We start from the raw sequence: 21,914 nt of genomic DNA, 5'->3' as shown, positions 1-21,914 counted from the left end.
TTCCCCAAAAGGGGGCACCAAACAACTCTCTTTGTTGAGGAACTGTCCTTTTTATTCAGAATCGAACAGTATGTTTTAATATAATTAAAAACTTGTTTTGTTATAAGTCAATTCAAAAAGTGTAATTTATGTCCTTTATAGATTTACTACATTTATAGTAATATTTTCAAATAGTGTATTTCTTTTCATTTTGATGAAAACCAAATGTTTAGTTCCTCAAGCAAACATTTGACCCACAGAGCTACTGCTGAAGTGGCTGGCTATCTGTATGGCTCTGTGTTCGAGCATATTGATGGACAGTTAAGTGGAGGAAAAAAGTTCAGTAGCAAACGGTGCATTTTAAAGCCAGGATTGCACTGCACTATTCTAGTTAAACTCTATGTACCAAACTAATCAAAACCGGCCTTAGTCTAGGTATTTCTGTTTAATATGCCTTCATCTGAAAAATGCTGCAGTTTTTTTTTTGTTTGTTTGTTTGTTTGTTTGTTTTTTGAGGTTGTGTTTGAAGATATTTTACACTTTGGAGTTCATAGTGGTTTGATTTGATCCAATAAAGGGAAAGGCTGAGATGTTAATGGCATCTTCCTAGACTCTTTAACAAACAATCTCTGTCAAAGTTTGTAGGCGCTCAGCAGCACAATCTGCACTGGGAACTCACCGATTTCGCTGAACCGCGCTCCGCCACCAGGCGTTTCCTGGTGAGACGCGGTGCCGGGAAATTGGTGAGTCAGATGAGGAGTGAGGTAACTCAATGGTGAGTCACCTGATCTTTAGGTCATTCAGGTTAAAGAGCTGGGGGTGCTGCAGTGGCACAACCCATGAATGGAGGCCCTAGTCCTTGACGCGGCCGTCAGAGGCTCGAGTCCCGGCCTGATGACCTTTGCAGCATGTCTTCCCCCCTCTCTCATTACCCACTTTCCTGCCTGATCACTCTCAAATAAAGGCCGCTAGAGGCAATAAAACGTTGTTTTTTTAATTTTTTTTAAAGATCCGTGTCTTTTTTTCTGCTACAGTGACGTGTTCTGTGGTTATCTTCTGTGTACAAACGTGGGGCGAACACCTCGCATTGGAATGATGAAAGGAGACATCACTCCCACCTCCTTCAACCACCAAGGCAACGTGATACAGTGCACGTAAACACTTTCGATTTGCTATAGCCCTGTTTAACACCACGACCAAAGTTTACAGGGACAATTTTCTGACAACATTTGGTTCTGTTCTTCCTCCATTTTCACCTCGTCCTGCCAGTGGTGCCCACGTCCTTTTGGACGATGACACCGATTTAGGCTACGTGGAGGATGGAACTCCCTGTGGGCCGTCAATGATGTGCCTTGACCATAAGTGTCTGCCCATCCAGTTACTCAACATGAGCACCTGCCCCATTGGGCCTAATGGACAGGTGTGCTCTGCCCATGGGGTGAGTCTCAATGGATCCAGTAATTGTTATTTTTAATATGAACTGGAGAAATAAATTATTTTTCTTACAAGGTTAGTGGAATGACACAATATATGCTGTCAGACTTTGGTCTCATGTGAAACCTGCTTGAAATATGACAACTTTGTCCAAGNTATTTTTCTTACAAGGTTAGTGGAATGACACAATATATGCTGTCAGACTTTGGTCTCATGTGAAACCTGCTTGAAATATGACAACTTTGTCCAAGAAGACATAAGAAACAGACAGTTTTACTGAATGACAAATGATAAACACACACACACACTAATACACACATTTATTATTGCTTACAATTAAGGTTTTACATGCTTATGAAACTGGTAAGAGGTTTAAGGAGCTCTGAAAATAATTTTACATCAACCTTTTCACTATATGGAAAATAGTCTACAAATGGAGGAGATTCAAAGCCAAGACACCCAGGTGTGTCCGTCATAGCAAAGTTCACTCTGAGAAAAGACAGCAGGACGTCAGAAGAAGTCTCCAAAACCTCTAGCACCTTCAGCAAGATGTAGAACAGAGTTAGAGAGACACAGCCAGAGTTTGAAAACCTGAGTTGACTTACAAATTTGAGAACAAACATAGGCCAATATGATTATTCACATGATAAATTTTAGTAAAACAAATTTGCAAAACAGCTTAAATGAAAAGACTTATTTTAATGAGTCATTTTTGAAATGTGAAATATTTCCAAGTGGGGTTTTTTTGTTTGTTTGTTTGTTTTCTTGTATAAAGAGGATATAGTAGCCGGTATTCAACCAGCTGACCATCTGGGCACAACCACAGATGTGCTAAATGTAGTTGGAGTGAACTCTGGACACCCCAGCTCCTTCTCTTGCTTCTATAAAAGAGCGCAAACTGTAGGAATATGACAGAATATATAAAAGTTAATTTTTTAAAACCTTGATAAATAGTGATACTAATAATTTTCTGACTATTTTGAAGTTACATGATACAAAAATGAACCTAAACCAATAAAAATGTAACTGTTTTTACTTTTATGGTAACACAAAACCATGAAAATACAAACATGGATAAAGAAAAATGGATTAATTGATGAATAGCAAAAAAGACAAAACCCCACAAAGGATGTACCAATGCATACTGAAAAAAAACCACACTTGTTTTATTGTTTAAATAAGCTCTGTAAGTTTTGCTAAATATGCAATTGCACAGAATGTAACGCATATGCTTTGTACGTAAAACAACTTGAAAGGTGAACCTGAGTAATATTTCCCTGTTTCTCTTTTTCTGGTTTTGATGCCACGGCGCACAATAAATGGCTGCTGGGCAAAAGTTCCTAAGGAAAACGTTTCCCAAAATAGACCTGATGCATAAGCAGATTTAAAAAAAAAAAAAAAAAAAAAACAAGCTCCTGCTTCTCCCCCTCACTGCTTCATTAATTTCTGTCTGCTCCAAACAGGTGTGCAACAATGAAGCCACATGCACATGTGACGCCACATGGGCAGGGACAGACTGCAGCATGCCTGACCCGCCCAAAGAGGCCGATATCGCTACAACCGAAGAAACCAAGGGTCGGTTTCTCCCTCTGTCAGCCTCTGCCTTCTAAAAAAAGAAAAAATATTTATTGTAGACAAGTTCGCGTGAAGTTATTATCAGGTGAAACCAGATATTTACATGCATTGTATAAAATGACCAAAATTATTTCTATTTGATAAATGCCAGAATAAAACAGAGAAGATTTTTTTGGGAGATTTTTTTTTTTATATATATATTATTTTCACCAAACAAGCCGGATATTAAGGAGAGAATTACGGACCTCAACATGTCTGGTTCGTCCTTGGTTAGAGTTTACTGAGACCTGAATGCGACGTAAACGGTGTCATAGAGATTACCATATTTTTATGTAAAACGTGTGCGTCGACCCCCAGAACAAAAAGCAAAAGTTCTTGTGATGATGCAAACTGAACATGGTAAGAGAATCTCATTATCCACAGTCTTGTACTGACATGAAAGGCCATTCAGTGAGGAAGAAGTCATATATCCAAAAGCAACATAAAAAAAAAAAAAAGATTGTAGTATGAAAATCCCCCCTGGATCAAATTTCTTCAACGTTTTGAAGCCCATTGTTAAATTTAGAAGGAAAAAAGGGGAAAGTTGCCTGAGTACCATCCAAACTGTGAAGTAACTGACTGTGTGGGTGTTTTGCAGCAGGAAGGAGTAGTGCACCTCCCAGAATAGAAGGCATCATGAGGAAAGATCATCTCTTAAAAACAATGCAGCCTAAGGGGTCATCAGATGGGAAGTTAAATCTTGAACACAGATGGATTTTCCCAAAGTACTAATCACCCAGCCAAATTAAATACCGAGTTTATTCAGGACACTAATGCAAAACAGTGAGAATAATAAGCTCATTGGACTTCTTATGTAATACATGTAAATGTCTGGTTTCCAATGTCCATATTTATTTAGTATGGACAGGTCTTATACATTTCATATGATAGGCGTTAATCGCAAAATCTTTGATTTCATTTAGATGCGAGGTGGTTCAAAGGGATTACAGATGTTCCAGGGTTGTAAAAAAAAAAAAAAAGACAAAAACACCAAATTTAGCCGGTAATATTGAGCTAGAGTTTGCTTTGATTCTGAACAGAAATCCCAACGCAAAATTTCAGCCTCATACCGGCTACCGCGACCACAATTTGAAGGATGGGAATTGCTCCATCCATGACTCTGCAGCAGGAGGTTGCGTTTTTGTTTTTGACAGGGTGGTAATAATGCTCCTTTTCCCTCTGCACAGTGAGCGTGGCCACTAACAGGCTGATAGGGGCAGTAGCAGGGACCATTCTGGCCCTGGGGGTGATTTTTGGAGGCACAGGGTGGGGAATAGAGTAAGCATCTTTAACCCTTTCACAGCTCTTCCTCCTCATAGTGGTGCCTCAGTGTGCGGGCGGTCTCGTGAGCCGGCCTGAGCCCGTGTGTGCGTCCCGGTGGCTTTGTGTTTCCTCGTGTGTTGGTGATGACCATATTAGTTGTCATGTGATTGGTTGTTTTCAGTGTTGTGTGATTGATCGATGGATTCCCCTTACACTCCTCCTCTTCTGCTGTTGTCCCCCATTATGACAAGCCTCTCTCTTCATTCTCCCTCCCTCCTCTTCTCATCCAACCTCTCTCTTTTACTCTCAGTTGTTATGTGGTTGCTCCTGTGATCCTCTCCTTTCTGGGGCATGTGGGGCATTTAGATGAAATTGTCCAGTTAGTGGAGGCTGTGTGGTGACTGGGACCCCTTCAAAAAAAACATTTTGTTCTGCTCATACCGCAGGTCACATATATTCTCATATATCAGCTGTCAGTCTTTCTTCAGCGATGGATACCCAGGGTCAAGTCTTCTTCACAACCTTAACAAACCAAAGGCAAATATTACCTCTAATGAAGACAAATAAGTGTAAACATTTCCAGGATGTTGCCTTGATTCCTGGTGCATCCCAAATTAAAATATTATTGAAAAGTGTAATTGGTAAAGTAGTTCAGTTCAAAAAGTGAGCCTCATGTATGCTTTTACTCCAGGCAGAAATATGTATGTCAACATTTTCATTTCTATTAAATTTGATTATGGTTACCGTCACGATATGTGAATGAAAAGAACCCAAAAACATGCAGGAAGCAGGCAGAATCAAAAGTTTGGACTTTTGCTCAGTTGGCCGAATTCCTTTTTCTTCTTCAGCCTTGTAGGACGCTCATGCCCTCTGTAGTTCAGAAGCACCTTATGCAGTTATTCTTGTATTGGTGCACTTGTCTTTATCACATGTTTTTCTTCTACTCAGCTCTCTATTAATATATTTGGAAACAATTGTAGCCCATACATTTTGAAGCACCCCTTGCTTAATAATCCTTTTAGGACATGTTTGTAGTCATTTTTTACTTTCACAAATTTTTCCTTTATTACTGTATGTTGCCAATAAATATCCTGGCTGCTGACAAGTCGGCAGGTCTATCAGATTTTACAGCCAGAAACATTTTTTTTCTATTAAAATATCTTTTTAAATAAATTGTATTGTCATATTCAAATTTTCTCAGAAACAAGATTTTGGATTTCCACTGCAAGCCATAATCTTATCACTTGTCAAAAAATGAACACCTGAAATGTATAATTGTATCTGTTCAATATCCGTTTGAGGTTTTTGAACTGAATTACTGGAAGAAAATAACTTTTCCATTATATTGTAATTTATTGAGATGCACCAGTGCATTTAAACCACGCTACACACTAAAGGGGGTTGAAAAGCATGCAAAATACATCCTCAGATTCAATCATTTTCCTGTAATAGCACTCTTGGTGTGTTTTTGATGCCATGTGAAATCCTTATTGTCTAGTTACATGTTACAAATCCAGGAAGTGAGTATAGAAACTCATGTCTTTTTCCCCATAACCCTTCACAGGTCCTAGTGCCACCAATCTAATAATAGGCTCCATCGCCGGAGCCATCCTTGTGGCTGCCATAGTGCTGGGGGGGACTGGATGGGGCTTTAAGTAAGCAACACGCTGCATGCCTCTCCTGCTGTAACTCTAGCATCCCTGCTGCTTCTAGACACCAGGGTTTGAGCTCCTGCTACAGAAAATGGTTCCAAAAGGAAAAAAAAAAAAAAAAAAAAAAAAAAAAAAAAAAAAAAAAAAAAAAAAAAAAAAAAAAAAAAGCATGCTACGCCAAGATGCACTCGCAAAAGAGCGTGTGCTTTACTGAAGTGCAGTGGACATTGTTTATAATGCATCTGAATTTGAGTTCATCGCAAAAGGCTTGAGGAGGTCTGTGCATTTGTAGCAGAACCTCAAACTGATTGGACGGGCAGATTCTCAGTGCTTGACATGCATGTTCAGTGAGGGGAAACGGTGCTTTCAATTTTTAAGGTTTAATTTCCCTCTGAAATCCAATGATGTAGCAAGAAAATGGGTTTTAAGCTCCAGTTTGAAGCTGATTAACCTGCTGTCTCGAGCAACAGGGGTGTTATAAACTCTAATCCAAGCAGACCGAAGAACTAAATTAGAAGTATTAATCCTGCAGCCACGAAAGCATGCCAAATAGCAAAGCATCATGGTTCTCAGCATAACAGAGCAACAGACAAAGGGGGAGAAAAAAAAAAAAAAGATAAATAGTCCAAACACGTTCTCTGCATGTTGACTTGTTAACTTGGAGGAGGTCAGCTCATTGCACAAAGGCTGAGCCAAACAGCACAGCGATCTGGTCCCGACTTTGTCGTCCTCTCATCACTTCCATGATTTTTCTCCCGAACCCATCACTGTTTTGAGGCTGAGCCTTTTAAACGGAGTGGTGAGAGCGACAGCACAGACACAGAGAAACGCACAGAGAGAGAAGCCAGGACCTTTTTGTTGCCTGCAGCCTTTGTGGCATGGCTGGCCACACCCACCTGGATGGCAAGGCTCGGACCCGACCACACCAGCTGCCATTGCTGCCTGCTTCACAGACCTGGTACAGACACGGCGCACTGCACTGCATGAACCACGCACAGCAATAGTGCCGCCCTGAGCTGGCTTACTATTGGAAAAGGTGCATGACAGGGTGATAGAAGCCCCACAGCAAGCCACAGTACGGGGAGGTTATGCATCACTCCTGTTGTCGTGCTCAGTGTTGTCCCACCGTTCTTTGGTAGTAGTTATTGTTGCTGCTGCCGCTGCTGTCGTCGTTGTTCTTGTGGTTGTCTACTCTCTCCCTCCTCCATAGAGTATATTTTCTGTTAGTTCCTTCCTCCTAGATGGTTTTGTTTTGAGTGGAACAATGTCTTTCCCATCAAAACTGGTATTGAGTCTCCCGCACCTCACTGTGGAAGCTGATGTTGCACGCACACAAGCCAGTCAGCACTTGTCTGCAAAAGAGGCAAAACAGAGGATGTTCATACTCGGAAACCAGCATGGGTTCTTTATTTTCCACTAAAACGTGGAGATTACAAGTCTGGGATTAGGAGTTAATATATTCAGTGTTTGATGCCTTAAAAAATACAATTTATCGCAAAAGGATTCATACCGCTTGAAGACGAAATAATGAGATGTTTTTAAAACAAATAAAATTGGAACAATTTGTGGCAAAAAATTGTTGTCTGTCATGATGAGTTAATACTCTGTAGAATTATCTTTTGTTGCGATTACAGCAACAATTCTTTTAGTCCCTTTTTGCAAAATAACTCTATCCCAGTCAGATTGGATTAAAAGCAACTTTAATCTGTTTTTTTTTTTAATACTTACTAATTAAGGGATTTCTGAAGGCAAATAATTTCCCTTAATTTTATTTACAGCACTTTTCAATTTCTTTTTGTAAAACATTTCTTACTTCACAACATGGGAACAAGGTCAAGAGGTATGAATAATATTACTCTAGCTAGCATAAAATCTGCAGCCTTTACTTTATCATAAATTGACACCTAAAGGTCAGTGACCATAGGCACTTCTGTCTGTTTGCAGTCGAGGCTGAACTGGTCAACATGGACAAGCCTCTCCTCACTTCGATACTGTAACAGTTCTTGTTACAGTAATTTTTTTTTTAAATATAGCTGCTTCCAAATGTTGTTTTTTTTTCTTTTTATTGAAAATGAGATATTAACAGCACTGTAAGCTGCGGAGATGAGTGCGGTTGCCTGTCCACGTTGCATTAAGTGTGTTGCAGAAATGTTTGTGGATTACACTGACTGCTGTTTTCTTATCTCCACACAAGAAATGTGAAGAAGCGGCGTTACGACCCCAACGCCCAGGCCATTTAACTCAAGGAGAGGTGACAGTCGAAGACGGACTCCTCCGAGGCTTCCTTAGTTGGCTACCTGACAGCTGGACTGCACTTACTGCTGCTGACTTTTTTGGCATTAGATTTACTTGAAAAAGACATAGTGGACATTTTAACAATTCCCATTGTAGTGACATTAAAATTGCAGCCTTTTCAACTCCACATGTAACTTCCTTTCCCTTCCAACTCCTCCTTTTAGTGCCAGTGCACAGGCGTTCAGGTGGAATCCACACCATCCTCTCACCTGGCATGACTTTACACACAAGGTGTGCTGCTTGCTGGCCCTCCTTGGCATGAGACGCCCTTTCTTTCGGGCTCAGCATGGCTAACAAAGCTATGAATATAGCGCATAAAAAAAAAAACAAAAAAAACATACAAAGACAAAAAAAAAAAGGACTTATCTATTGCAGGAGAAAGCCTCGTTAAAAACCAAACACACTGGAAAACCAGTTAAAGCTCAATTTCCTCTTTTAGGTGCTGCATGTGAGCACAATGCAGACCAACTAACAAAGAAAAACATGTAAAATGACACACCAATAAGGAGTTCGGGTTTTTAATCGACTGCTTATTTCACAACGACCTCAACTGCTTCCGTTTTCTATCTTAGCATGTTTTACAGCAGACATAACTGAAATAAACCCCAAGACAGGCTTGTGGGATTTGGGCCAGACAGAGGAGAAACATGCAGCTCTAGAGGGATCCAGACTGCAATCAGGTCTGGAAAGGTCTCCCCAACCCCTTCCTAATGAAGCAATGCTAATGGTGACTCAAAAGCCAAAGAATCAATCACCTGAACAGATGGATGTTGTTGCACACAGAGCACTTTTCCTCCCACTCTGTCTGCAGCCAGTGGTGCCTCCCCGCCCCCACTGGTGAGGGCATGAAGTCTGTCCACACAGGCCTTTGACTGCCCAAGGCAGGTCCTCATCAGCACCCACCTTTCTGGCATTAGCCTCTTTTGCTCTCATAAACCCCTGAGTAGGAATCAAGTTTGGCTCTTCTGATAAAGCTGCATGCATGCAATCACTGTAGTGGGCTTATAATTCTATATGGGAGTCCCCCAAAAAATCTGCAAGAAAAATATGCTACAAAAGATAGGAGCATGTCGACAACCAGAACATTTAACTTTTATTTACTATGCAAAGAGAGATATTGCACAAAAAGTATGGATAATAGTGACATCAACGTAGACATGGAATTACAAAAAAAAAAAAAAAAAACTCAGCTGATTACTCTTTTCTATCTGGCCTCTCCAACATCTTGTTTCATTTTGCTTCGAACTGTGGGTGAGCATAAACTAAAAATTCAAAACAATTAAAAAAAATAAATAAATAAAAATCCATATTTCCAGCGTAAAGCAAGAGAGCGCCCTTTTACATTTGTGGAAATGTAAGTCATTTCTTGTCTGTTATTTATTTATTTTTTTTTTTTTTTTTCTTTCATGCTGTTTAAAATTTTTAATCAGACACACAAGCGAACTGTGCGGTGCCTGCGCACAGCGAGGCCAGAACAGTTTCATGATGCAAAGTCCATCATCATTTCCAGTCCAGCTGACAGTTGGTGTGTTCCAGGTGCTGCCGAAAGCACTGGCATTGTTGTGATCCTCCATGTTGCTCATCGTCTGGTGTCCCTCTCTCACTGCATCATGTACAGTTTGACCCATTAATAAACTACTGACAAATTTTATCTCAGCTGTGGTTATTTTCATTGTGCGTCTGATGTAGCTGTAATAATTTACACATCATTTTTGGGGGGCATGGTGCATTTTATTCTGTCTTTTTCGAATTACATAACTTAAAAAGCTGAAAGTTAAATCGGGGATGTCTGTTCTGTGTCCTAACAAAGTCCTTTTAATGTTTTGGATTTTTCAGTGTTATTTGTTTCAGTAAAATATTACATGTTCAGTTTAATGTGGAACAGAAAAAATATAATTTTTTGCTTTTTAACTTATTTTTTTATTGAAAGTTACCTTAAACCAATGTGACTGATTTAAGTAATTTCAATATCTGATTGCTGAACAACAAACTTCAGGCATTACCTTCACACGGTAAAAAAAAAAAATTATTAAATTAAAAGCGGGTAACATTTAAAAATAAACCTTTAAAACAAGACCTGCCATGACCGCACAAGAACTAGATAAGCACCAGAAGAAAAAAAAAAAACAGTCGTGGTTTACTCTTCAGTGTCTCTCGACAGTTTTCTGTTGCCACGCTGATAAAAGGTTAATCTCAAAACTGCCCTGATCTTCATCAAATTCAACATGTGCATCTAAGTGTCATCATTGACTTGGAGTCTGGGAACTTATGAACAAGTCTGCTGCAACTAAAAGCCAGCTTAAGCTCAAAAATATTACATATATGAATTAATCATCAAAAACACAAGTGCACAGACACATGGGACAATAGTAAAAGACAAGTCTGTGACAGGAATACAATTAAATAACTAATAAATGAACTCTATGATAAAATAATCTACAAAAAGGATGTGGTGGAAATGCAACTTGCTGCAAGAACTTTGAGAAAATAATAATGGGGGTGTACGGTTAAGTTTCATCTGTAGCCTCTCATTTAAAAGACATTTACCAGAAAATATGTAAAACTGATGCAATTCAGTTCTTTAAATCACTGCAGCTGTATGTTGTATGATCATCCAACCCTGGACAAAGGAAAGTTCAAAAGAAACTATTGCAATTGCAAAAAGTATCAACATTTATATTCTTGATAACTTTATTTAAACTGAACAGAGCATAATAATGCATCTAGTGCTATAAATGAGAGAATTAGACAATAACTTGTGATTTTTCTGTGCAACTCAAGACTTTTTTGGCACATTGAGTGGTGGCTCATTTCTAAGGGACCGGAAGTGGGAAGTGGGACTTCAAATAATTTGATATGACTAATAATAAAATAACGAGTAATACACAGGAAAATAAAAAATATATATATAAAAAAAGAAAATCGAGTTCATGTTAGTTCTAGATGCCTCTTAACATCACATTTTATTTTCCGGCATGTAATGTTCCTCATTTAAAAGTTAGAATTCATCCTTGGCAGTGAAAGTGTTGTGAAGCCAACTTCTATGCATCATCAGAGGAATGAATGAGTGAGTAAGACATCCATCCAGTACATTTAGTGTCGGACCCCTCACTGTGAAAATAATTACATTTGAGATAAGGTATGCATGTGACATTTCAGTAAAAGCACATAAAACAAAATCATTTACCACTTTCTGAAACATTATTTAGAGATGAGTTTGTTTTACAAATGACAGAACGTCTTGTGAGGTTAGACTACTTATGTTTTCCACGGGAAAAAAACAACAACTTGGTTTCTTGGTTTACATTAAGCAGAATAATGCCATAAAGCGCTACTAAATGGAAGTCCCATTCACAAAACGACAGTATTTTTGATATGGGCTAAATTTGGTTTAATTGATCAAAATCGCATTCTAAGCATTTCAGCGTCAACAAACACAAATTTGGGTTTCCGACCCCAAGAATAGTTAAAGTTAGATATCTTCAACTTATCACATGTCATGTTATTACAATATTAAATATTTAGTGGTCCCTTCCAGTTGCCTCAGGATTAGTTTCTACTAGTTTTTCCACAACAAGACATTGAAATTCTTGCCCATTTTGCTTTGCAATAAAGCTATAGTCTGTTAGAGAATCTGTGAACATCTGTCTGTCTATCTTTGAAAAAAAAAGGCATAATTAACGTCAGGAGCCACCATTTGAGAAGGAGGGAGTGCAGTGACGTCACCAAATATTAAAACAAGTATGTATCAAACTCCCATCAAAGCTAAAACCCAGGCTGCCACGCCAGAACAAGTGGTAAGTACATTTTTTTATTTGGAAAACATCTGTTGGATTATAATTGAAATGTACTTCATGAAGGAGTAAACAAAAAAAAGAATCTTTATCTTTTATTCTTGTAAAAACATTTTTTTTTTTTTGAATGCTGTCATTTAAACGTTTTTTCTTCTCTAAAAGTAATTAATTATTTTATCTGACAGAAAACACTGTCGGACAGGTGTCAGATTATCTGCGTTTGGTCCAGAGGAAATGGTCCCGGTTCTCTTTAACCTGACCCTGGCCACTGTGTTTGTTCTGACCTGCATGTCAGCGGTCCCGCTGCGGGGCCACAAGCTGCCGCAGGTGGATCCGCTGACGGCCCACCGGGCCGACCCGCAGTGCTGGGACTCCTCCTCGGCCCTGCTGCTAGAGATGCGATCTCCGAGGATAGCCGACACGGTCCCCGCCTTCTGGGACCTTATGGGGACCCTCCGGTCCTCAGAGGACGGGAAACACGCGGCGCTGTTCTGGGACCTGGCCCGGGTCTTTTGGGAGATCTACGTGGAATGCGTGATGTCCAGGAGCCACGGCATGGGGAGGAGACACGTCACCTCTGTGCACTCCCTGATTACTGACAGTAAGTTCGCCCATTTCCTTTGTTTTCAGTCAAACGGAACTATAATTTGTAGTAAAAGAAAGAAAAAAAATGGGGGGGGGGGGGGATAAGCATCAAAATGCCACTGAAAAGGAAATATTTACCATTTAAAAAAAAAAAAGTTAAATAAAATGTATATTTCCAAAGGTCCACTTTTAAAAGAGCTCACTATAATTATAGTCATTAAAAAATATCTATTAATATTTATAATGTAAAATTGTTATGTATTTAGAAATATTACATAAATATGTTTTTTTTAAAATAAAACACAAATAATACTAAAAAAAAATAAATGTCTGATAGGTGTAAGTTAATGTTTCCTATTTCCTGACATCAAATTTGTTCTGCTTTAGGAAGATGGATGAGGGTGATGAGGGTGTATCCCAATATACTTTTTTTTTTTCTCTGAAATCAGAAGTTTACAAACCCTACATAAAGTTAACTCTTTGCAATGCCTTTAAACAATTTGGGAAAGCCCAGATAATGAGAAACTGTTACATTGCTGTTGAATTAATCTATTCAAACTCTGTGTATAAACAGCAGTTTCTGGCCATCATATCTTTCAGTAAAGACAGATCATGTGTGTCACACATGATCATGTAGTTTCACTGAAAATGCGTAAAAATGTGTGTATATCAAGCCCAGAACAAAAGCCAAAGACATTTGAAAGATAATGACACTCAAGCTGAAACTTGAGTGTCATTATCCTTGGTGAAGGCCCCATGACACTCAAGCTTCAGTTTCCTTTTCCACCAGGACTTCCTGACACTTGTTAGAATCCATATTGCCCCATGAACATTGCTGGTTTCCAGTCGCAGAGGAAGCAAAGCATGCCACCACCATGCTACTCTGTAAACATGTTCTTTTTATTCTTCTTTCACCTGATCCACCGCTGAACTACAGATCTAAGAAACATAAAAAAAAATAAAAACTTCACACTTTTACAAGCCTCTTTGAACAAAAGGGACAATCACTTTTGATACCTGTACTAGAGGACATTTGAATTATTAGGAATAAATTCGTTTATTAATTCACACCAAAGTAAAAGAAAACACCATATAGCTTGTGTTTTTAGTGGTAGCTGCCAATAGGTTTTTTTTGTTTGTTTGTTTGTTTGTTTTGGGAACAATGGCACGAGGGTGTTCCGTTGCAGGTTAAGGGGTTAAAACTTATTCATTTGGCTTAAACTTTTCATATTGGATCACATTGCAGTCACAAATGTTGATTGTATTGGGATTTTATGAATGGGTGTCAAACTGCAGTACTTGAGAGCTGGGTCCTGCAATGCTGAGATGTCTGGAACAGACTGAATGAAAAAGCTGAACTGCGTCCTCACAGCATGCAGTCAAGTTCTGCAGAGTCCTGTGCATAACCTAATCATCCGTTTGAAGTGTTTTTTAAGCCATGACATATTTGAAAGTTGCAAGACAGCCACTGGACCTCAAGGACTGGAGTTTTACACCAAAATAGATTCTTCCTGCCCATCACAGTCCACGACTCTTCAAAGATACTTTAATGATGTGAGTTATGACAGCATTTAGTTCCCTTTTGGGAGTATGGACGCTGTTTTAGAGTTGAATTGAACTGAATTTAGCTCCATCCATCTATCCACCATGCCTGACCAGTCTCCCTGAAGAAAATCCCCACAACATAAAACTTATCGAGGAGAACTTATGACAAAATCTAAAGAAAAGAAAGAAAGAAAGAAGGAAAGAAGGAAAGAAAGAAAGAAAGAAAGAAAGAAAGAAAGAAAGAAAGAAAGAAAGAAAGAAAGAAAGAAAGAAAGAAAGAAAGAAATTCAACGGATTTTCATACTTATGAAAAACACTTCAAACTGCTTCTGAATCGACTTCTGATATCATTGTAGTGATGTTTGCACACAGGCCACCTGAATTTGAGAATTTGGAAATCCCCATATTTAATCAGTGCCATATGAAAGTGTTTCATCATAAAATGAAACTTGAATAGGGCTAGAATGTCTGCAAACAACGACAGGAATCCCATTACATTAGGTCTAAAGGTTTGGGATTTACCGTGAGCTATAAATAACAACCTCCTCCATGATTCACTGTTCCCTCTGGGTTCATTCCCCCATTTATGTTGACAGCACAAATACCTAGACTGTGAATTTCTCTTTAGACACCTGTTTCAGTACATTTCTTTGTACAAAACCATTTAGATGAGAGTGTTGCTAGTTGCAACTTTCAATCTGTGTTTGTCTTTTGCAGAGTCCTTCAGGTTCAACAGTTCGAGAGCAAACTCCTGGACAAAGCTCATTGTCAGAGTGAGACGCAGAGGACACATCACCACACTGAAGACTGAACCCAAATAAAACACAACACAAATGTCTCTGAGGGTTCCAGCTGGACAGCTTTTTGTCTTTATTTCACTCCCTCTTTGTGATGTCCCTCAGTTAAAAGAAAATGTTGTGGGGATATTAATACTATTCTTTTCCATTCCTTAATATTGTTACTTTTTTATATGGACAATTAAATATCTAGCTCAAAAATGTAAATGTGTGTCTGTGTATATACATTTTGGATGATTTTTTTTTATTGGCTAAAGAAAAAATAAAAATAAAATAAAAAATACATTTGCTGATACAGTTCAGATGTCAGTTATTTGTTCTCATCTATAAAAATCATAAAACTTTACCAGGATACTGCTGTATATGCATTGAAACATTTTTTAAGATGGTTTGTCTGTGTTTTGCTAATTATAGCTTGTCATACATTTGAACCAAATTGATTTTCTTATTGAGTATTATGAAAAAAATTTGACATCTTCCTGAAGGCGGCAAAAGTCTGGACGTTCATTGTTCTGTATAAAACATGACTTTCACAGTGAGGTGAAAATTATTGTTTAAAATTTGATATAATGAAATACAATGTGATACATGCCACATTCAGGGGCATGTTACTTTGACCTCATAGTAACAGTCTTCATTCCTGGGTCACAGTTTAGGGTTAAAGGTGATGTTGGATAATCTCACCACACATTATACCGTCTTTTTGACAGAGTGGCCAGCAAACTTAAAGAAAATTTTCAAATGATGAAGCAGTTAATATATTTCAGCAATCGACAGACTTTTATACCAGGTTTTTCTTAGAGTACTGCAAACATTTCTTATCATGGAGGTACAAAACAGAACAAGAATTTCTTTACTGGCTCCAATGCTAATAATGTTTCCCATTGTGTGTCCTTGATGTGAAAAGACTGTGTACAATTTGAGATTAAGTAAAAAAAAAAAAAAAATGTTGAGGTGCCTCATTTATTATTATTATTATTATTATTATTATTATTATTATTATTAATGTGTTAATGCATTTATTAATTTATCTATTTATTTTCATAGTTTATTTTTGTTTGGTTGTTTGTTTGTTACTGCAGCAGGGGGCGCTGTCGGCTTTAAAAGTTCAGAAATTCGCTCAAGGTTTAACATTTGCTTTCTTCTCAACTTCCGTTGTTGGGCTGGTTCAATATCTCATGTGAGTTCTGACAGTTTAGCTCGTATTTCTGTCTCCTTCGTCGGCTCGGAGCTACTCCATTATGCTGAAGTGAACTTTTCTTTCACAAGCCAGGAGAAAATTCGTCTACATGGTATGACAGCGTCTTGTTTATCGTCATTTCGTACCTTGATGGTTAATGATATACAGTTCAGAGTGCAGGCTCACATCGCTGATTTACTCGTTGTTACACGTTATTTTCCTGGTCCTGATCCCTGTTTTTGTGTGTGAATATTGGAGAAAGACAGACTGACAAATTTAGCTTGGTTCGTAGGAAGTATTTAGAAAAAGAAAACGATCCCAACGGGTTAAACTTCTTTTATTTTAAATAACGTCAAAGGATCTTCTTAGTTGGACTTGTAGGTGGTTCCCCACAAAATTTTTTAGGGGGAACCATATTTGAATTGTTCTTGCTCTATACGTATTTGGAATTAATCACCCATCCTTATTCGTGTTTAAAAACACGTGAACGTTTCCTATAACTGGTTTGAACGTTTCTTTTCCTCGTCTGAGTCAGCTAACCGGGCATCGTCACTTTGTGTTGGGAATGTTTTTATCCAGCATGTAAACAATTACGGGAGAAGACAGAGACGCATGAATTATTGAGTAAAATATTTCTACTTTCACATTTTATCACTTTACATAAAACAATGAAATGTTTAGTGTACTGAACTTGAAAGTACATTATTCTGTTTAATCAATTGTTCGCTATTTTAATCACGTTTATCCTGAATGCTTTGGTTTACAGTCATAGGCAACTTCCTGTTGTCTATGACTGTTGCCTATATAAAAAAAGCTATTAAAAAAGCCATATATTTGGCTTTTTAAGCCTTAACATTTCTGATTTTGTACCGCATACATAATCATTTTCAAGCTTCAATTTTTCAGTGGTTTCCGGGCTTTTAACTCAAGGAAATTGTGATAATTTCCTTGGCAAAAATTGAACAGCATGGTTAAAAAAAAGTAAAGCTATAACATTTTGATTTTTTTTTAGTTGGATAGGAGCAGATCTTTTATAATGACAAAGAATGAATAAACCGAATGAAAGGCATTAAAAACTGGGTGATAAATTTGTACAAATAAACACCAGTGGTCACCTTGGTGACCTGGCTGCTCATGGTCTGCTGCTGTTCAACTGTTGAATTGTTTCACTTTCATTTAACTCTGTGACGCTTTGTTGAAACAGGAAATTTCAACAAAGCGCCACACTAAGGAGGCGTGTTTAGGCAACTGACTCAAATCATGTGATTCACAGACTGTAACTTGGTTTATTACATAATAGAAAATATAGTATAATGCTGTGAAGAGTCTGGGGGAGCATTAAAGGAGTACTGAGTGTTGGAATGATCTCAAAATGTTTCTAAATCATTAAAACTGTTTCAGTTTAGGTGTAATTTACAGTTTGTTGTAAAAGGACTTTTACTCTTGAGTGTTTTCTATGTATCGTCGCATTACAACCACAAACATCCACGTATTTTCTGAAGTAACATGAATATGATACATGTTTTTTTTATGTTTTACAAGCAAAAGACTGAAAGGTATGTATGCTGTGCATTTATATTAATAATATATTAATCTTATTCATTTTTGCTTGAATGCTTGCTTAAGTTTATTCAGAATGAATGGAGAGTGTGTCTGTAAACTCATCATGAATCAACTGGATTTAGGCCTGCATTTTGACAGAGCTATCTTTTGATTTAGAGTATTGCACTGCAACTCAGTTAACCAACAAATACTCTGGCTGGACTTGTTGGTTAAGGCTGGTAACGACACAGATGGAAACAGAGGCCACTGGCCTCTGGTGCATCACAATAGGAAGATGTTGGATGACTGGAAAGTTTTAGCCTTACTTCTAAAGAAATAAGGCCGGCAAAAATAAAATAAACGGTGCGTGTTTGTGGTTTGGCTTGTATAAACAGCAATGCCACCCTTCCCTCTGCTCGTTTATTCATGTCATGTAAGCTCTGAAGTTTGCAGTTGATATTTGGAGTCTCAATGGTAAGATAGGATCTGCTAAAATCTGTCTTTTTTTATACTTACAGTTAACATGGCTGTTTTTTACTGCTTCTGCAGTACTTTATAATGTACTTTATAACATTTTGTGGTTTCTTGTAGTTTGATCAGCTCTTCAAACTTTCTTTAAGTTTTTGTTTAAGTATCTATTTTAAATTACAAAACATGAGTGGAGAGGGAGCAGAGGGGAAATCCATCACGGCACATAAATACTAAATGAAAGTAAAACAAGACATTCGTCTTGAAGTATTTCGACAGATGGGAGTGGATATGTAGGCTTAACTTAACATAAGATAGAAATGTTGAATGATACTCGCTGAAAAATCAGTTGAGGCGATCGCTCCCGTTTCTCCTCCAGCCAGCCGCTTTATGAATTCGCCCTTACAGGCCTAAAACGATGAACTGTTCACAGTGAGGAAATGCTGCAGCTTCATCTGCAGTAATCCTGTTATTTATGTCGATAAAGTCAGAGTAAGTCACTAAACGCATTAGATGCTCCAGACGGTTAACACAGTCAAACTTTTAGTTTTATTTCAGGTTGACGACTATCCAAAGCTTTAAAACTCATTCAAAAAAATGCCCTCCTCTTAAATACATAAATCAGATTTGCATAGGGACATTTTTTTAGAGCAAGTCATAAGGAAGTGTTTTTCTCTGCTCTAGTAAACATGTGCTGACATGTCCAAAAGCTTTCAGAAAAAAATAATATACCCCATCAAATGCCCTGTTCTTTATTGATAGATCTATCTGTATCGATCTGTTTTTATTGTGGAAAAAAAAAAGAAAAAAAAAAGATTTGCACTTAACCAAAATCAACCCTTTTAGACTAATTATTAGCAAAGATAATAAAATGAAATGGCTTCAGTGAGACTCTCCTGAGTCATTGCTCTGCATCAAGATCCATACTTACCTGGACACCGAAGGGCTACAAAAATGTTTTTATATTTTGAACGTTCATAATTTTTTGTAGCTCATTTCAGAAAGAGAAACCTACATATTGACATATTGTATAGATTTGCTACATAGAGTGAAATATTTCAAGTCTTCTTGTAATTTTGCTTAAAGAAAACAGCAATCCTGTTCTGTTTCTTCTTGGCGCAGGTAAGACGCTTCTGATGTTGTCTGGTTCAGGACATTCATACCTGTAAGATGTGTCTGAGCGTGTTGGCTTACTTAAGCCTTGGATAGATCCCTACACTTTTATTTTAAAGGATTTATCTTGACAGTCAGGCTGAAGTTAAGACTTTTCCTTCCACTTGACTTTCTCTCAATATGCCATAACTTTTCTGAGACACTGAATTTTGTGCTTTCGTCAAAATTACGACAATCCTCTTTGTGTAGGGAATCATGAGTTTAGATTCTTAAAATGAGTTACAAAACCCCTGAACTTTCCACACATGAGAATGTTCAAACAAGTTTGATTGTAAGTTGAGGCATATTTGTTTCATGGAGTAGGAGACTGATCCAAAGCACACCAGCAAGCTTACCACTGAAAGGCACACAAAATCCTCAAGCGTCTGTAATGACTTTACCCTGTAAAAACCTGATATCTAAAAACATTTTTTTTTTTTAATGACAGGAAATGGATTTCCAAAAGGCTCTACTTGAAGTGGGTAAAACCTTGTCCACTGATGAGGTGGAAGCACTGTCTTTTCTGTGCACTGACATCTTGAGCAGAAAACCAGTCTCTCTGGATTGCGCCAGCAACCTCTTCTCCTTACTCATGAAAGAAGACCGTCTGTCGGCTGGGAACCCACAGCTCCTGGTGGAGCTTCTCCTCACCATCCAGCGCCCTGTTATTTTGCAGAACATTAAACTTTCTTTCCAATCGTCTTCACCCAGCACCCTCATCTCACCCTACAGGTGGGCTTTCTTCATTTTTTTTTTTTTTTCATAACAGTAAAACAAGATTTTGTTATTGGTTCAAGTGGATTTAAGAGTTGAGCAGAAATCAAAAATGTCAGGGTGCACCGATTGCAGTCTTCTGGCCAATCAACAATCTTTAAAAAGTCTCACCCGCCGATTCCAATTTTGGCTGATACCAGTTTTTTTTTGTTGTTTTTTTGTTGTTTTTTTTTGTCTGAAATGTTGCAAAGTATAGCAAGAAAGTCACCGAGTTGGTAACAGTGGGGTGACTATTGTAAACTGCATATGTGCAGACAGGACCTGGTGGGCCCGTCTATCAGTCAAACCGCTCCTATAAAGAGGACAGTGGTTTAGTTTTTTAGTTTTTAGACCTTTTCTGAGGCAGAGAAGATTGGCTTCACGTGTAAGTTTTCAGTCGACCACCGATCTCCCAGAACTAAGGAAATTGGCACAAATAAATCGATGCACCCCTATAAGAATGTGTTTTTCTCCTGATTCTAGGACAGTTTTCTTCTTGCTTCTATGTGCTTAAAAACAACCCAACTCATTAGAGTTTAGGAAACCTTTTGAGTTTTGAATTGAAAAATATTTTGGGACCCTGGACAGAAAATGACATAAACAAAAAAAAAAAATCCACAAACTTTACATTTCTCTTGGAAATAAAATGGCTTATTTTTGTAACACCTACTATGCAAAATTTGGTTTTTAAATTACATAATGATGATTTTTGTTTTAAGTTTAATTACATTTCCTTTAATGTGACATTCACAGTAATATCAATGAAATAAAAAAAAACACATAGTTGCAACCAATTGTCAAAAAGAATATTCCTCACACTATTCTCATTTTTTGTGGCAATATTTTGCCTGAAAATATCTACCAAAACACTGCAAAAGTTGGTGTTTTTAAGTTGTTTTTGTGTTTCGAAATAGTTCTCAAATTTTTTAGCCATGTCCACCAAAAGTTAAAGCCAAGAATAAGTTCTTTCTTAGTCTGAAGATTTTAATCAGGAATGTGCATTATTGAAAAATGTTGAACCTTTTCTACGATCTCACACAATCGCTCTTGTTTCAGGAAGCTGCTGTATCGCCTGTCACAACAAATTACCGAGGAGGAGCTCGGAGAAATGAAGTTCCTGCTAACGGACATCCCACGAAGAAAACTTGATCAAAAAGTAGCGTGATCCTTGCTGTGTTTTTCCACTCCCAGATGAGGTTCATCTGCAGCGGAGGCTTTTTTTCTTTTATTCTCATCTTCTCCTTTTTAACCTTAAATCTTCGAAGGCTTGTTGGAAGAAATATCTACACGGATGTTCAAGAAGCCAGAAATTGTTTGAAACATTTGCACGTCACTGCAAGTTTAACTATAAAGCATTCTTTACTCTGCAGTCTACGCTGGGAGTCTTCCTGGAGATGGAGCACATGGACCTCATAAATGAATCTAGTCTCGAATATCTGGAGTCCATATTTAAGTCAGTGTGTCCTGCGCTGAATGAAGAGATTCGTCTCTATAGGAAAGGTAAGCCATTGAAAATCATAGATATGAACCAAATGAGGAACATGACCTGTCCATTTCAAACCCCACGCATTAATACTTTAAATATCCCATTACTTAAATAGTGTAGGGCGTTTGTTATGGATGCACAGCTTAAGGACTGCACAAACAGTTCTTAAACCCTCTGACATGATGAATGTTACATTATACACATTCATCGAGCCAAAATAAGAGATATTTTACAAGATTGCACTTTTATAGAGGAGGGGAAAGAGGAGTTGGACCTCATTAAATGGATAACACATCTGTAAATATTCTTACTCCATCAAAAGCTTGCTTCCGTTCCCAAAACAAGATTTTTTAGTTTTGTTTTGTTTTGTTTTCT

General features: G+C 37.9%; 2 protein-coding genes and 2 long non-coding RNA genes across 8 annotated transcripts in view; all 4 read left to right on the top strand.

The window, feature by feature from the left end:
* adam23b (ADAM metallopeptidase domain 23b) overlaps window positions 1–9,888 on the top strand; it is a 29,583-nt gene extending 19,695 nt beyond the window's left edge. Inside the window, exons 22-27 of one of the 5 annotated variants that reach the window (XM_016668665.1) lie at window positions 1,014–1,133; window positions 1,249–1,417; window positions 2,877–2,988; window positions 5,855–5,945; window positions 6,720–6,900; window positions 8,137–9,888. In XM_016668665.1, coding sequence (XP_016524151.1) covers window positions 1,014–1,133; window positions 1,249–1,417; window positions 2,877–2,988; window positions 5,855–5,945; window positions 6,720–6,900; window positions 8,137–8,295 — 832 coding nt within the window. In that variant the 3' untranslated portion in view covers window positions 8,296–9,888. Of the gene's footprint in view, window positions 1–1,013; window positions 1,134–1,248; window positions 1,418–2,876; window positions 2,989–4,214; window positions 4,306–5,854; window positions 5,946–6,719; window positions 6,901–8,136 lie in introns of those variants that run through there. The other 4 variants (XM_007546526.2, XM_007546525.2, XM_007546527.2 and 1 more) reach the window with 4 other exon arrangements.
* LOC107835632 (uncharacterized) lies at window positions 1,439–2,799 on the top strand. Its single transcript, XR_001661444.1, has 2 exons — window positions 1,439–1,488; window positions 1,585–2,799. It is a non-coding gene; the product is annotated as an uncharacterized LOC107835632 (long non-coding RNA).
* Window positions 9,889–12,589: 2,701 nt separating the features above from the next.
* LOC107835631 (uncharacterized) lies at window positions 12,590–15,161 on the top strand. Its single transcript, XR_001661443.1, has 2 exons — window positions 12,590–12,632; window positions 14,879–15,161. It is a non-coding gene; the product is annotated as an uncharacterized LOC107835631 (long non-coding RNA).
* A 923-nt stretch (window positions 15,162–16,084) lies between these two features.
* The window catches only part of casp10 (caspase 10, apoptosis-related cysteine peptidase), a 9,950-nt gene continuing 4,120 nt past the window's right edge, over window positions 16,085–21,914 (top strand). Inside the window, exons 1-4 of the mRNA XM_016668730.1 lie at window positions 16,085–16,250; window positions 19,749–20,032; window positions 21,110–21,209; window positions 21,424–21,627. Of these exons, the coding sequence (XP_016524216.1) occupies window positions 16,248–16,250; window positions 19,749–20,032; window positions 21,110–21,209; window positions 21,424–21,627 (591 nt within the window). The 5' untranslated portion in view covers window positions 16,085–16,247. The remainder of the gene's footprint in view (window positions 16,251–19,748; window positions 20,033–21,109; window positions 21,210–21,423; window positions 21,628–21,914) is intronic.

The sequence above is a fragment of the Poecilia formosa genome, unplaced genomic scaffold (genome assembly GCF_000485575.1).
Source record: "Poecilia formosa unplaced genomic scaffold, Poecilia_formosa-5.1.2 Scaffold16, whole genome shotgun sequence".
NCBI lineage: Eukaryota > Metazoa > Chordata > Actinopteri > Cyprinodontiformes > Poeciliidae > Poecilia > Poecilia formosa.
Note: the sequence above shows the minus strand (reverse complement) of the source record. Positions and strands in the feature narration are given on the sequence as shown.